The 16,888-nt window shown below is 47.4% G+C and overlaps 1 protein-coding gene across 3 annotated transcripts; it reads right to left on the minus strand.

Moving 5' to 3' along the window:
- Nucleotides 1–1,572: 1,572 nt before the first annotated feature.
- Nucleotides 1,573–11,797, minus strand: LOC144720800 (gap junction gamma-1 protein-like). Of its 3 annotated transcripts, none has more exons than XM_078597851.1 (5): nucleotides 11,602–11,797; nucleotides 7,300–7,625; nucleotides 5,376–5,882; nucleotides 4,128–4,274; nucleotides 1,573–4,017 (listed from the first exon to the last, which is right to left on the minus strand). In XM_078597851.1, exons 2-5 carry the CDS (start codon nucleotides 7,599–7,601, stop codon nucleotides 3,765–3,767), a joined length of 1,209 nt encoding a protein of 402 aa, XP_078453977.1. In that variant the 5' UTR covers nucleotides 7,602–7,625; nucleotides 11,602–11,797; the 3' UTR covers nucleotides 1,573–3,764. The 3 variants fall into 3 exon arrangements, with proteins under 3 accessions (XP_078453977.1, XP_078453979.1, XP_078453978.1); XM_078597853.1 differs by having other exon boundaries at nucleotides 11,664–11,771; XM_078597852.1 differs by lacking the exon at nucleotides 11,602–11,797 and adding an exon at nucleotides 8,732–8,961.
- Nucleotides 11,798–16,888: the final 5,091 nt, after the last annotated feature.

The raw sequence follows: 16,888 nt of genomic DNA on the forward strand, positions 1-16,888 counted from the left end.
TCAGATACTGTAAACGCTCGTTTCTAAATGTGGAGGGGAAAACCGGAGGACCCGGAGAAAAATCCACGCGACCACGGGGAGAGAGGGGGACATGCAAACTCCAAATATACAGCAGCAGGCGTCAGGGTCGGGATCGAACCCATGACCTCCTGTACACCAGGCGAGGTCGTTAATATATCATAGCCACCGTGGCGCCTCTACGGTGATGTTATCAGGGTGGCGAGGTGCAATGAGGGGAGTGATGTTTGAGGGTGGTGATGGTACGAGTGAGGGTGGTGAGCTGCCATTGTGGTGCTGTGGGCGGCGAGGATGGTCAGGATGGTGATGGGACGAGGTTGTGAGGTGCAGTGAAAGTGGTGGCGGCGACCATGGTGATGATAGCGGTGAGGGCGGGGAAGATGGGGGTGGTGGTGAGGGTGGTGGTGAGGGTGGTGAGGACGAGTGGGGGTGGTAAGAGTACTCGCGTGGTGGGGATATTGAGCGGTGGAGTGGGGCGCAGTGGCGGTGGACGTGTTGGTGATGATGCGAGTCAGCGCGCTTCGCGGTCTGCGCCTGACAGAACATGACAGGGCAGTTCCCAGGGGTCGTCCGTGACGCCCGCTGACATTTCGGGTTTGCTGCGCGATTCCCGAAGACGCATTCCGATGGTTCCCACGCGGCGATGCACGATGCAGAATAGTTTGCCAAAACTGTAGGCGTTGATGTGATGTATATGGGAAAGACTTCTCGAGCCCCACGGCTCCACGCGCGCCACTGCACACGGGACCAAGGGTTATGCGAGGCGCGTGGAGGAGACGGCTCCCGCACAGCAACCTCGCACGGGATGAGCCAGACGCCTCGACAATGACCGGTGAATAGACATCTCGTCAACTTGCACGCAGCACAGGCGACGCATGGATGGACAACGACCCCCCCCACCTCCACCCCAAAGCGGCCAGAAGTGACTTCGCCGCTCCCCGACCACCGCTTGGGCCAATGTCTCCTTGGAGCCTCACGCCCCATTCGTGCGCAGTCTGTTCGGGGGCGAGTCGGCACACGGGTGCGTCCATCTTCACGGCTGACGAGCGACCGTGGGTGGAGGAGTTCGAGTCCCGGCTGCAGGGATCCCCACGGATGCTCCGGCACCTCAAAGCCGATGCGGCCAAAATGACAAATACCTCTCATGTTGTAGAGTCGGGCCTATACCGCGCGTCCTCGATGCCCGTTTGGAAGCGTTTTTTTTGGTTCTTTAAAGTTGAGCTCAGGCACTTCCATTTTAGCGGTCTCGACTTTATGGTTGCGCAAACCTCGTACATTTTAAATCCGCGAGTCCAGAAACATCAATTTAAGATCGGACTATATAAATGTAAACATTTTGGGTGCTTTTAATAAAATCCTCAAACGCGTGTCGGACGAGCTTGGCACACACCCTACGTAGGCCTAGGCATCTTAAGGTGTTTTGCTTGTTAATAATCTTCCATAGCTAAAGGATGGCCAAGATCCCCGGCGTTTTTGTGGACATGGCACATTGAGAATGCCCCTCTGTGTGTGTAAGCACTGCAGATGTGACGATCCACGCAGCCGACAGTGGTGTAGAAACATCTACTTTTATTACAAAAAATCAGCCCAATTAAACTACAAAGCACCACTCCACGCGCGCACCGCAACGTGGCAACGCCAATGAAGCGACTGATGAGGTCATCGAAAAGATGTACAGCACAGGAACATGATAGTAATTAAGACAAACAGTAGCAAGCACCTGCAATAAATCTGCTTATCTTGAAAACCAGAATATCCAGTATCAGAGACTTCAAGTACATTATCGGTAAACGCCGCATGGATCCCTGGAATGTGGCCATAGTTCCATTCCAGTATAACTGGAACTGGCACGACAATGATAGGAGTAACTGTAGCATGTAACTCGCACGTCTTGCCGAGTGTGCCAATGTTTCAAAATGTTGATTTGACGATTATACACAGGTGGACATATTTCCGAATTGGGAATTACTGAATTCATAATTGTGGGTAGACGTGAATGCTGTAGCCGGTTACATTAAACACTTCACGTGTAGCACTTTCCCATACGTTTGCAGTGTATAGCTACATGTACATTTACAACCCTTGGTCAATCCACTGCTAGAAGAGGGCCTCCCCGTGCCATGTGGGTGGTGATGGTTATTTGACCATATCACGCAGTTCTCAGTGTGGGTTGAAGGTGGGGAGCATGGATATGCGAGCCTAGAACTACAGTATAACAATGGCATTTGTTATCTACCCCTCTGCTGCCCACTGCACAGCCATTCTCCCTACACAAATGTCAGTGTAGGCAAATGTTCACGTGAAGTGTTTACACAAACTGGCTCGTAGCACTGAAGTACCACAGCCCAAAACAGGTACGTTAATAAGCAACTAACGCATTCCCAAAATAATGCTTTTAAGACAAATGTAAAAAAAAAGTCAAAATCCACACACATTCCTAATTTTGAAATTGCAAACAAAAGGCACGCGAGGTTCATTTTAAAGCGGAGGGAGCACCGTGACATCGGCGATGTGCCCCACTCTCCCGCATGGGGGGGGGGGGCACATCAAAACAAACCGGCGTCATCAGGTGTGGCCAAGCACATTCTGCTGCGAGCGTGAAAGCCGTAGGGGGCAACATCGCGCTGGATACGCCGTCGGGGCTTCTCGCGGTGGCATCTGAGTGCAAATGCCATCTGGCTCAATCGGCGACAAGGGGTGGGGGATGATTTGACGCTCGGCCTTGGCGCGGAGAGCAAACTTTAACATGGACACCACCAACGCGTGCATTGAGAGCTTGTTCAAATGGTGCTTAAAACATATCCTCTGGGGTCTCCAGGACACGTTCGTAATTTGCATGGCAGTGACTTCAACTGCGGTAGATAAAAAAAGTGTAAACTTCTACTTTAATACGTAAGAAAATATGTTTACAGTAATCAGCTTCGACTAGGTGTCCAAATGGCAGCATTTTTACTTTCAGATGTAAAGAAAACGTTTCAAGTTAAAACAATCAAAACAGCAGCGCATTACGACTAAGTAAATGGAATGTATTAAAGACATAACAGATAATAATGCCAAAAAAATCAATTAGCATACAAAACCCAAGGCACGTTAAGGGTGAAACCAAATTAAAATGCATCAAGGCATGGTTTACATTTCCTCTCATATCGGAAAAAAACCCTACAGAGGAATTAGAGGAAGCATCCGGCTACATTCTCTGTTAAAATAAGGAATATTCAGAAGGAGGAAGTCAATGACAAGTTCTAACAAAATAGAAAAACGAATTACCAAATCCCTCACATTGCTATGCCCTTGCTCAACAAAACCTGTAACACTTTGAGCAACTTGCATGGATCACCATTTGTTTTCCCACCTTTCCATTACACGTGGCTATGGCTGTAACCTGTGGTTGTCAGCTCCACTACCCTTGACTCTTCATTCCCAGCTTCTCAGTCCACTAAACTAACTGCTGGTGCAAGTGGTCTTAAATTTCGTACCGAAGGCAATAAGGTTCCACAGCCATAATCACGTGCAATCACGATACATGTGGTGGGCAAAAAAGTGGTTTACTTATCAAAATACATGTAAAAAAATCCTCTTTAAAAAAAATTGACAGCGTTAGGACAAAATAACAGGTACTGAGGCAAAGGGCAGCGATGTGAATACATATCGGTCGAAAGGCACTTCTCTGTCTGAGGGGGTGGTGCCGCCAACCCACGTGGTGGTGGTGCCAACCCACGTGGTGGTGGCTCAACGGCACCGGGCGGTCACTTCAGGAGCTCCTGTGCGGCGTTGGCGAGGTTCTGCTCCACCGTGACAATGTCGGTGTCGGGCGTGCTCACACTGCAGGACGCATGGGCTGTGGCTTGCGGGAGCTGAAGGGGCCCCCGGGGCCTGAGGGCCAGCTCCAGTTGCATCTGAAGGTTGCGCAGGTTATCTTGGAGCCGCCCAAAATCCTGCGGTGACATTGCGCTGGGATCCACCGAAGCTTGCCTCAGCGACAGCTTACCATCTGGTACCCTGAAAGAGTCGAAATTCAAGAAGGGTCTTTTAGTTCAAGTAAAATTGAACAAAATGTAGTTGATACTGTGCGTGTACAGTGCGGTATACAGAGTGCTCGTGAAATCCACCTGGTGTAGTTTCCGTCTGAGGAGGGCTTCATGGCCGTCAGGTAGCCTGGGGGCGCTGACGGCACGCGGACTCCGTTGCTCTCCCGATAACCACCGTTAGTCATCGTTATCTTCGATGTCACCTTCTTTGCGTGCTTGCCCGCTGACCTACAAAAATATATCAGTTGGAAACTTAAAACCGTTCACAAACATGTGTTAGCGGTACTGCATGGCGAGTGAAGAGATGTCCAAACAGTATTAGAATGTGTAATCTTGCAGCGGCTCGGCCAACATGAGAGGTGTGTATGGATGAGGCAGGCTTGAGACAGGCTGCTACGCAATGGAGACATTTAAAGTGAGGGTGTGCGTATAAATGGTATCCAATTACACGCGTTGGGCAAATTCCTAACCATAAACCTAAACAATGTTCAATTAAATAACACTACAATTAAGCCAGATAACATGCGCTGCACAACGTGGGGTGGGGTGACGACTGGAGTTTGACAACACTGCCCTCCTGCATTTCCACACCACATATCTTATCACCGTGGTGTATATTCACAACAACGTGCACACACTGTCTTGGAGGCCTTGTAAGTGCATTATCAATTCGTTAAAGGTCAATATTTAGTTCCAGCACTCAATGTGTTTGCCGCTTGTTGCAGAGGTTCATGGTTCAAATCTGACAGGCCCCCTGGTTATTACTGTGAAGCAGATACCATACCTGTCAACTCATACGGTTTACCCGTAGTCTTAGACAGGGAAATTTTGAGTTCAGGTCCATACGGCGTATAGCCATTTGAATACGGGCAACAAAATAGAATGTATCTTTTTTGTGTTTCTCCCCTTTGATGGGACTTTGTAGGATGAACGTTGAGAATTATAAGGGCACGGGGTGACCTATAAGGTCTGAATTGGTCTGTAATAAGGTAAGCACTGATCAGGGGTTGACAGGTATGAGATACGCTCCCAATCTGCTTCACAATGTACGTTAAAGATCCCGTGAGCTCATTCGAAAAGAGTAGGACATTGTATGTCATGGTCCAAATTTGCCAAATTTGAAAAATAATCCACAAATTACTCAATTGATTGCCAAAAAATGTCCACTTACAGGCCCGTGCTAAGTCACCTTGTACCACATAGGGACAACTGCCACTGGGGGTGCCCTTTGAATTGTTTGAGACGAGATGTGATGCAAGGCACTTGGCGTTGCTGAGGCATTTGAATGCCATCTAAATGGGAGGCTGGCTCTTAATGTAGCAGTCGCACCTGTCCTCCTGCTGACGAGAGCGCCTTCCGCTCAGCGAGTCGTGGATGCCGCCCAGCCCCAGGTGCCACATCTCGGCCAGGTCCAGCAGCAGACTGAGCCCGGCGGCAGCGTACATCACCAAAAGGAAGATGGTCTTCTCCTTGGGGCGCGAGATGAAGCAGTCGACGCGGTGCGGGCAGGGGTCGCGGGAGCACTCGAAGCGAGGGGTCACCTCGATGCCGTACAGCAGGTACTGCCCGAACAGGAATCCCACCTCGGCCAACGTGCGCGCCAGCAGCTGCAGCACGTACGCCCTCATCAGCCCGTCCGTCTTGATCCTCCGCCGCCCGTCGTGCTGCTTCTCCTTTTTCTCCTTGTCGTCTCCTTCACCCTTCTTCTTTTCCTCCTCCTCCTCTTCACACACCATGGGGTCCTCCTCCATGTTGTCCTCCGCCTCTTCGACCCCGCGGTCGGGGCCACGGCACACCAGTGGAGTTCGCTTCCGCTTGACACACTTGTCTTCGCTCCTGGCACGGCGCACAATAAAGAGTGCGCATTTAATTTAATCTCGAAATTTCATACGTCATAAGTAAATGAAAATCCGCGCTCTATAAAATGTTATATCATTTACAGATATAAAAGCTATTTGGCTGTCTGGAAATCCACTTTTACTTCTAATTATCGCCCCTGAGAACACTTAAAGTCTGTTATTTTAAGAGTACTTGAGCTGATACCCCCTTTTATTATTTTTAAGTAGGCTTACCGAAACGTAATTTGGAAATCATCACATACTCTACTTAAATTGTTCAATAAAACGAGATCGTAAACGTGGCAGGCTAATTATAACTGTTATACATATATAAAACACGTGTCTTGCAGTATCGCCAGGCAATATCCAAAACACAATGAACTTACGTATTCATTACTATGTACATTTATATTACTTAGGTAAACAAGTAAAATGAAGAAAAAAAACACTCCACAGCCATGCACAGGGCAACCCATGCACATTTGTCATCAAGGCATGAATGCAAAGCTACATCAAACAATAACAGATGCCAACGCTGCCAGTTTGTCACTTTTAGTCCATGAGTCCAGACCAGAAATGTTACTTGTTAGTACCAACGGCGGTGGAATAACTCTAGTGGTTACAAATTCTTTCTATGGCCAATAACAGGATATTACAACAAGATAACCTTTGAATTATTTGGTAATCCAACAATTTACAGGCAGTCCTCGACTTATAAAATGCACGCACTTACGAACCAGCTTCCATTTTTTTTTTAAAACCTCAACTTCAAATGCGAGCTCGCACAGGCAAACTGAACAACGGAACTCGTTTGTTCAGCGGAGAGATCCTCCGTGAGATGTAATGAGGCAGCCTCGTGCTCGGAGTGAGTGCCTGTGTGTGTGTGTGCACAATTGTGGGGACTCAAGGCACAACTGTGGGGATTCAAGGCAAGTACAAATATATATATTAATGATATTACTTTACACTATGAGATCTCTTTTACCAGTGGCAAAATATGATAGTAGGTTTTTACCCTTTTAACTGGAATAAAGGTGTCAGTTTTGTACCAGTTAAAAGGGTAAAAACCTACTATCACTATGATATTACTTTATTTAATATTTACTATACAATATACATTAAAATATTGCATGCAAACGTACAATATTAGTTATTTATGAGTTTAACAATGGTTCCCTTTTTCGTTGAACCTCAACATATTTCATACGTGCATTTAAATAAAGTACGGTACATTATTGTGTTCCGACTTACGAACCATTAGACTTACGGAGCTCTGAAACTGAACTCGTTCGTAAGTCGAGGACCGACCATATTTTCATTATTCGCCTTGTAAATGCATCGATGCGACGTTTTTTTGCAACCACGTGTGGTACCAATTTCCCACTATGGCCCATTGACTATTTGCTTGGTCTCACCTGGAAATGCGATGGATGGCAAAGCCGAGGTACAGGATGGTGGGCATGGCAACCATGATGATTTGGAACACCCAGAAGCGGACGTGCGAGAGCGGCGCAAAACTGTCGTAGCAGACGTTCTCGCAGCCAGGCTGCGCCGTGTTGCACACGAACTTGCTCTGCTCGTCATAGTAGATGGACTCGCCCCCGACCGCCGTGAGCACGATGCGGAAAATGAGGAAGGTGGTGAACCATAGCTTGCCCAGGAAGGTGGAGTGTTGGTGCACCTCCTCCAGCAGCCGTGTGAGAAAGCTCCAGCTCATCTTGGACGCTGTTCAGACGCAGCGCTGCAGAGAGAGAATTGCGTTAAACAATGTGCACATAAGCACGGGCAAAAGCAAGTCCACAAATCCACAAACGTTTCATGCAACACACACAAAGCAGCAGCCCTTTGTATGAAAGTGCCAACTATATGAAATGTTTAAATGCAAGTAACTTAAGTTGATCAAGATGCGTACTCCAAGAAACATTACATTACGCACAGGGAACTGTTTGTCTGGAGCAGAGAAGAGGCTTTGTCAGGGCAGGGTGAGAAGGCGGAAGGGGTACGGAGTGGGGGCAGAGGGTAGATGTAATGAAATGGGGGTTGGGTGGGTTGCCCCATGCTGCGAGCATCTGGGCCCCCTCCCCCACGAGCACCAGTCTACTCCATACTAAGCGCCAATCCCAAAGCAAATATCGGAATGTCGATCAAAAATCCTGTGGAGAATCCCATCTTCTTAAACAGGGAATTGTTGGGATGTCGTGCTGGCTGGCTGATAGGAGTGAATAAATGTTTGTTGCTCATCCTTAGAGAAGCACTCCTGGCTTCCCCCCCCCTCTTACTCCGCTCATGCTCTTTGTCCTTCTTTCCCATTATTCCCCTTCGCCTCTCTCTTTGTGGTTTTTTTCTAGAGGCTTCAACACCATGCTGTGAACATTCCCAGTATAATCAGATATGCGATGGGCAGCTATAATGTAGAGCACTCGTGGCCACGATTGCATGCAATATTTATATCATGATGAGACTTGTTGCTTTGAGTCGTTGGTCATAAATACATAAAAAAGCCTTTGAAAAGGCATGGTTTGAATCATGGCTACTGGCAACACAAAAAAATAACACGAAAATACCGTAACACTAGACGCTGGCGCTTACATTAACAACGTTATGTTTTCATTGTCCATGCCATTCCAAAGTATTATTATTACATTGAGTCAAATATTGTGTGCTAATGTATGGAAAATACATGTTTCACAGACACAAACAATCAAGAAAAAGCACGTAACCTTTAAAAACTGAAATGTGCTTGGAGCCGAAATTCCACCACACGAGACGATTAACTCCAAACAGTTGACGGCCATTACTTAAAAAGGCATTTCGTGTAAAATGAAAGAGGACAAAGAAATAACTTACCATGAAGTGGCACGGTTTACAAACACTCAGACCCTTCAGTTGGAGCGAGGGCAACCCAAGAACTAAATCTTCAGGTGCAGACTGAAGATCAGGGCTGGCACAATTAATGATGGGTGTCAGCAGCTAGCCACTGTCGGCAGGATCCCATCAATCGTCTCCCAAGGTTCCACCTCCTGCCCCTTGTCCCCATCCCACCTAACTCCAGGCAGTGTGCGAATGCTCTGGTCTCTGATTGGATGCAGGGACAGGTCATTTTTCTGATTGGCTCAGCCAAAAAATGTGCCTGAACACAAGTTATCCCTGTTTAAAGGAAATGTGCAAGGGTCAGATTCCACCCAAGCCCCCTCCTCCCACCCTACAGAAAAACAACGTTCTGCTGACAAAGGTTAAATGGAATTAGGTGAACAGCAGAGGAGTAATCTGCCATTGCAGACCACGCACCATGAGCTAACGTGATTCTTACATTCAAGTCATCTGCTGATTCCTGTGATACCAATGTGCTGGATTCATTCACATTAACAGCTGTGCATTGTTTGGAGGTCGGTTATCTCAGCACGCATTGCCAAGTAATTCTTGCATTCCCAGGAGGATGGGTAACAGACGGTGTAATTGCCGTAATGACAGTGGACCGGTCTCTCAGGGACCACTGCTATGTGGCTGCTATCTGAAAACCACCCACAGCCTGCCACTATTTGCATTCATAGCCAGAGGTGGCATTGCCATAACATTGATTGATAATACATAAAAGTCAGCCCCACATACAAATCTTAGCTGTGAATATGATCATGAACATAATTTCGTAATAATGGAAACAACATTCCTGATGGAAACAAGATGCAGTGCCTTTAAGTGCCTTTAAATGCCTTGAAGGAAGACAAAAGCAGGGAGGAATGTGGAGAGTGGGGGAGAGAAAGCACGTTTGTAAAAGGCCAGGAAGCTGTTTAAAGGGAGTGCAAACTCTGCATTGGTGTGACCAAATGTCGACTAATTAGAGGCTACTTATCACAACACACACAAGCCTGTCAGCTGCAACTTCAAGAGTCACCCACACGGATGGTCGTAATTAACGGAATTAATGCCAATGAGAGAGCATCTGGAGCGGTGGCGGAAAAGGAAACCACGGCGAGGAAAATAGAAATAAAATTAACATGCATCAAAACAAGAAAGCACTTTTATAAACAAAGTCGTCTTCATGATTTGCTATCCAAGTCAGTTTAGTTTTATGTTTGCACAGAATTCTACGACACACCAGCAGAATTATCTATTATCTTTACAATAGCGGCCGACAGAAAAATAGAATAGACGCTGAAAAGAGCCCAAAGAAGCGTGGGGGGGGGCTGCTGTGATTTGCATTGAGATACAAAGGGGGGACACGTGGATCATGGCATGCATGAAAAACAAAAACATCAAATTGACTCGCAACAAAAGTTAAGTGGGATGGAGCCAGGGCACACATCACGAGAAAGTTTGAGAGAAAGGGCGAGTGGTGGAATGTCAGCGAATAAAAAAAAAACACGGCTGAGAGGCCGGACACCGTGGAGATGGAACACTTCAATTAGCTCCAGATGGAATGTGGCGTCACAGAAACGTGGGGAGGCATTCATCCAATAGGGAATTGAACATGGCTTTATGATAAATGTGCGTTGACTCTTGATATAAATGTCCATCACAATAACAGTGGCGTTGCTCGAGTCTTGTCCTCTGCAAAAACAACCAACCATTCATCATCCAAACTATTCCGTTACTTGATATGGAACGCACTGCTGCACGCTGGGGTCGCCTGTAGCCACGTGGGTACCTTGGCCGTGCGGACAGGGACAATGGCCAGTCAGTAAACGTGCGGCACCGGCTGGCCTTGAAGGACAGGCACCGTGTGAGCCGTGTTAATATTATTTCACGTTCTCCGAGTGTGTACAGTGTACTCTCTCCATTCAGTATTGTGATTCAAGATAGCATTCTCTCTCTCTCTCTAGCAAGTGTGAGCACCCCAGCCCCCACAATTCAGCCTTGTTCAACTTTGTTCGAGATTTCACTCAATACAACCGCTTTTCCCTCCTGCCAAGTCACCACCACCCAACCCCCACTGTTGACGAGGTGTACGGGTGCCGCTCCCTTTATGCGGTCCATGAAAAGGGGCGCACACAGCGAAAGAGTAAGATACGCCATACCGAGTAGCGGCACACAGTACACACTGCAACAATGTTGCGTCCCGCGTCCCACCACATCGCCGCATATGAGTGAATTCAACCCGCATATGAGCGAGTTCAAACCGCAGGAGCGAATGTTTGGGTATAAATAGATTAGCCGCGTAGACGCGAAACCGCATAAAGCGAGAGAAACGTGGATTGATAAACCTCTCCCACGCGAGCCCCCCCCCCCCATTACTATCTCTCGGTAGCCGAGATGGGTTCAGTGTATCTCTAGATCTGACCACGACGATGAGCGTCGTGGTTGTCCGTGGACACCAAGTTCCATCACGATGGACAGAGCCGCGATGGCTCTTTTGCCCAGGCACCGTCCACCCAACTGCCGCGTGCGACCGGCGCCGAGGCGAGATCAGTTTTTTTTATTGCTTTCAAATCTTGGTAAAGTTAACAAACCAGCATCGAGGGGTTCGACGTGCCCGCAACAAGAGCACACGTCTAACGGCCGTGAAATGAATATCGTGCGAGATGGCAACTGCTCGGGGGAGGCTTTCGTCCACGACTAATGAGGACAATGACGGCGAATTACGGCGATTACAACCGAGCGCCACTCTGCGATCGCGCAGTCACCGAAACAAACTCATGCAGAGAGCCACTTGGGGCGACGAGCACGCGAGAGGCGCCGCGAACACAAAGAGTTCATCCCGACCCACGCGGTCGGCAGACCTCTCTCGGCGCGGCAGGGAGACAAAGGCGGCTGCGGCGGTGGCCGCCGTGGGGAGACGGACCACAGAGGAGAGCAGACCCTGGACCGCTCGGGAGAGGCGAGCTGGAGACGGCAGAGCGATTTCGGCGTCGCCGCTCAGCCGCTGACTGCGCTGTTTGAAACTCGGCGCAGCTCAGCGGGAACGCCTGGACGTGCGGTGACGTCAGCCCCAGTGGCCCATCCACGCGATGGGGCTGCACCTGGGTCCCCGTGGCCTGCAAGGGGTCCCCGTGGCCTGCAGGGGGTCCCCGTGGTCTGCCGGGGGTCCCTCCATCCTGGAGCAACTCCTCCCACACTGGAGCAGGTCTCTATCGGCTGGAGTGGTGACATATAGCTATCTGGAGTCGAGATAAAATTCCTTAGTCTGGAGCGGGGTCCCTCCAGTCTGGAGTGTGTCCCCAGCCAAGAGCAATTCCCCTCCTTCATTGATCAGATTCCAAGATCCTGGGGATGGATTTCCTTCTCTGGAATCAGGTTTCCTCATTCTCAACCGCATCCTCTTATCCTGCACAGCTTTCTCTGTCCCAGATGAAGTCTCCATCATAGACTCGGTCCTTCTATGCTGTCATATTCTTTGCAAAGGTACTTTTTGATCTCTATTTGCAGACTGATCCAACCTTTCACAGTAATCACCTCCCGCTTGTTCTGGAAATTGTATCGGTATTATTTTCACACCCACGTGCCTATGACCTCTCCTATAATTGCATTCCCTTGTCTTTATCACGTGGACTTCCCGGAGAGGTGTGTACAGATTTTAAATTGGTGGGGGAAGTTATTTTCCTTCATATTTACACCTGATCTGAAAACAATGAGGTAATCGTACGTGTCGAGGAAGCTTTCACTTGTGAGCTGTGGAGCAGAAACTGTTGTCACAGCTCCGTGAACAATAAACATTGTGCCAACAGCCCAATTCATTTGTTTTTATTGCACTGTCCCACACAGCTCGTGAACAATGCTGGCTCGAAAGTAGTTTGACAAAAACGTGTGCCTTTATTTACTGGTAGGGGGGAGGGATTCAACCCGTGCAGTTATTTGCCAGGCCATTGACACATTATCACGGCTACCGAGTTGGCAAACAGCTGTTTTGCCTTGCGTGGTCGATCGTCAATTCTGCCTGTCGGGGATTTGTATTAGCGTTGGTCTCTTCACAACTGCCTATTGTGTGTTCAAGAATGATCCTGTGCTATTCCTGTGCAGTATGTGATTAAGTGATGTCCCTTCAATTGTAAATAGGTGTTGAATATGATTATATTTGAACACGACTGCAATCAGATTATTTTTCTTTCATATTTATACTGAAGGAATGTAATGAGCTACAAAGCTCTCTTTCACAGACGTGCAATGCTCCACGTCATCAACATTAGGTGAAGAGGAAGTACACTGCCACCCAGAGGAACAGGTCCTAGCAATTTTTATTCATCAGTGGTGATCAGCCATGGTTCATTTGGCACGGGATGCAGATCCTTCAAGCTAATGTGTCTATGTTGATATTTTAAGGCATATATTCATTTAGTTGAAAACAACACAATTACCGTAGTTAAATTGGTTTTCATACGTCTACTTCATTCTGGTTATGATTGGATAATTACATTGATTGGTAATTAATAATTTCCGGCGTATCTTAGTAATATGCGTAACAATTTACCTCTTCGATTCGATTGTCAGTTTTCAGGGCCGCGTTTTAAGAATTGAGTCTTTATTGTCTATATTTGCCATCGCATTGTTTTTTGTTTTTTTATGTATACAGAATAATTCGCTCTATTAACCTCCATGTATTATGAGTAGAGTATATAATTTGCATACCATCATCACCAGCCATCATCTATAAATTGCTGGTTGAAAACCTCCCCACTTTGCCATCCCTCATCGTCCTGCGATGCCGCAATCCATCTCGCTCCTACCCATTAGCGAATCTCATCAGATCATGACCACGATGATAGTCCTCAGGGCGTATTATCTTCTTTGGCTGCCATTCCATCTTCAGTCTCCAACACTTTTCGCTTTTAGCAGTGTCCTGCCCAGGCCCACTTAACAGTCAATGACTGATATTTTGTTCTTTTCTGATTCATGTAATTCCTCTTGCGGACTGTCATTGTAATTCCCTGTCTGCATCTTCCCATGCTTTGCTTACTTACATTTTTTTTATTTCTTTGTCAGTGTCTATGTTCCTGATCTGTATGTTGTGACAGTAATATGAACAGACTAAAACATCTGTATCTTTAAGCAGTGATGTTTGTTTTTATTATTATTATCCATCATTATTCATTCAAGAACCCAGAATACAAAGTGGATTTCACAAAGAGGGGAAAAACCGCAGATCACTTGTAAGTCACAAACTCGGTGCAATACAGCCTCAAAAGTAGGGATCGAAAGAGGGCGTCTGGGCTCGCTGCCCGACCGCGATCGGGGTAACGATCGGGAGCAGTGGATTTAAGGGCAAGAAAATGGAAGGGGAGGGGGGCGTCGGGTGATTTGTTGCGTTTCTATGGGTCGAGTTATAGCTCGGGTCGAGTTGTAAGTGTTACTTGGATTGCCTTTTTTATCGGTCGCCTTTTGGAATTCTCTGGTCTGAAGATGGTGGGATAGGGCCATAAAGAAGGCTGTCTCAGTTTCAAAGATAATGCATATATTATCAGAGCATGTTTGTTCGCATGTTTTGCCACAAGTCCGTGTGATGAATGCATGTTTTATTGCCAGAAAGGGTAAAACCTATTCTTATATATTTTTATAATTGTTGCTTTCCATAATGAAATTCGTCATCAATTATTGCCCTAGATATACATATTATGCTGGGCTATCAGTCCCCCCCACCCCCACAATAATGATTTGATAAAAATACATTCTACTTAGAACGCGCCGTCGCCGCACACAATTCGCTCACTTTTAAAGAGAGAGGACGAATCGGAGGCCAGAAGAAGGAACCACAGACGAGCGGGAAAGGCAGCAGCCAGGCGGTGAGCCCGCCCAATCCCCCCCCCCCCAAGCTCTGCGGTCCTCTATTTTAATGCGTTTTCATCCAATTAATGAGCGTGAATATGTGGGAAAACCCACGCGTGCGAGGTGGTAACACTCTATAGTCTATCCCATAAGATGGTACGAGTACATCTGTACGATATTAGTCCGTTCTTTGTTGCACGCCTTCTCCTGGCGATCATGGGTATGGCACATCGAGCCCAGGGGAAGGGAGTTTCACAACATTTGTGTGTTATCCACCAACCCTCACTGCGTCCACGGTGCTGGATCACGGGCCTGCATAGCCATCGCCACTCGGCTTTGTTCAGCAAGCTTGTGCTTGATTTTTGTTTTGCTCACATTTATTTACCTCGAGTCCAACTTTGTAGCCATCCTTGTTTAGTTTTGTAATTTCTTGCTGCTAATTTCGATTGTTGGTTATAAAGGTAATGCAAAATAATGCATATGATAACGAATCGATGTGTACACACAAAATCCGAAGCTTGTATTCTGGGCAGGTAATGTGTTTCAATCGATGCATCGCTTTTAATCCCACGACGCTCGTTTTAGTATCATTGTTGATGTAAAGTACTTGCAGTAAAATCATAGCCCATAGAAGATTTCCACGGAGTTTTATTGAGTGCACAAGCGCAGTGCCCACGGCTTCAGAGACGCTGAGGTTAACACTTTCTCTGCCTCCGAATTTGGACAGCTGGGATATCACATGCCACATTCATGGCCAAGTTGTTAACTGTGTCAGGGCGATTTGGTCTCTTAAACATATAGCGAGAGACTGTGCCTATCTAGTTGGGGAACGATCATGACTGTCACAGAGCCTGTGGGGTTTGGCTGGGACAACTCGCAGAGGCCCTGTGGGGCTTCAGTTCACAAAGGCAAGATCTCGGGCAGGAGCCAGCCTGGCAGTCTGCCCTCCAAGTGAAGGCTTCTTAGGGTCCTGCGAATGATCGCCGTTCTGTCAAAACGGTATTTTTTTTTAATGAATTGCACTTTGGATTATCGTATTTTGTTCATTTACTTACAGTGTATTAAAATCAGGAATATGCAGAAACAGCACGCCTTAAATCATGGTAAAGTACAGTACTAGCTATGCAGATGTCGTAGATCGTCAACATATCCAGATGTCCGTTTGTTCCATGCACAGCGACATCACTCCTCCTCCTCCACCACCATTGTTACATAACACTGCCGCATACTTGAGCTCCGTTTATACAATTGTGCAAACTTGGTCTTGGTTAACGATTACCATATTAGCATTTGGCAGTGGATAACATCCGCCCCCCCCCGAGTATAAGTACGTTAAAGAAAAATAACAAATAATTATATCATTAAAGTTGGGTTAAAGCTGTCATGAGTCACATTGACAGCGCGGCAGAACTGATGACATCAACTGGACGCGAGAACGACAGCAGCCCCGCATATCTGCAAGGCCGCTAGAGACCAGCGAATGTTCAGTGCCCGCAAGTGGCGCAGTGTCACTCTCTGCCCCGTCAGTTTTGTGTTTCTCAGCTCGGGTTTCCTTGTTGCTGGATGCTGGGTGGGGGGACTGCACCGTCTGCTCAATGCTCTTCTTGTGGTGGCCGAGGCTGCTGCTGCTCCTTATTTGGGCCGTCCCACGCACGTAAATCACGAATGCGCGCGGATCAGGTTATTCGGTCACACTTTACGCAGTTTGCAGTAAATTATCGGTATTTTACGGGCACGTGGGTCATTTCGGGTTGTGTCTACGGTGAAGAGTTCAGTGCGTTCGCGCCGAGGTAGCACGGGTTAAAATGTTATGGTGAAAAAGAAAACAACGATGCTGCTCTCAAGTCACGCAGCTTACGCTTGATAAGTGTTAGTGAGCTGACACATTAGGCTGCTCACCGAGGTTGCTTTTTGAAGACGAACGACGTTTTGACGAAGTAAATCGTTGTGTAGTTGTGTTAAGTGTCATTGCTTGTTTTGTTCAGGGGTGGAATTAGGAAAGGCACAGCGACTCTACCTTTATGGACATGGGATAAAAATACACGGGGAGTGTGGGCCTGCCAAAGAGGGCTACTGCAGGGAGGCGAGAATGATGCGTGACGTGGCTTGGAGCAAGCCATCGGAAAACCTTTCCAGAGACCAGAGCGGGCGGTAACGCGACTCCCTGGCTAATGATAAAATGACCTCCAGGGAATGCAGGATGCAACGTTCACAGATTGCATCCATTGCTCTGCCTCTGTAAAAAAGGTAACATTGTTTTGTACAGTGCTACTTCACCGACCCCCCCCCCCCATATACTGCAACCTTAAG

This window comes from Lampetra planeri, chromosome 10 (assembly GCF_965212315.1).
Source record: "Lampetra planeri chromosome 10, kcLamPlan1.2.h2, whole genome shotgun sequence".
Taxonomy (NCBI): Eukaryota; Metazoa; Chordata; class Hyperoartia; order Petromyzontiformes; family Petromyzontidae; genus Lampetra; species Lampetra planeri.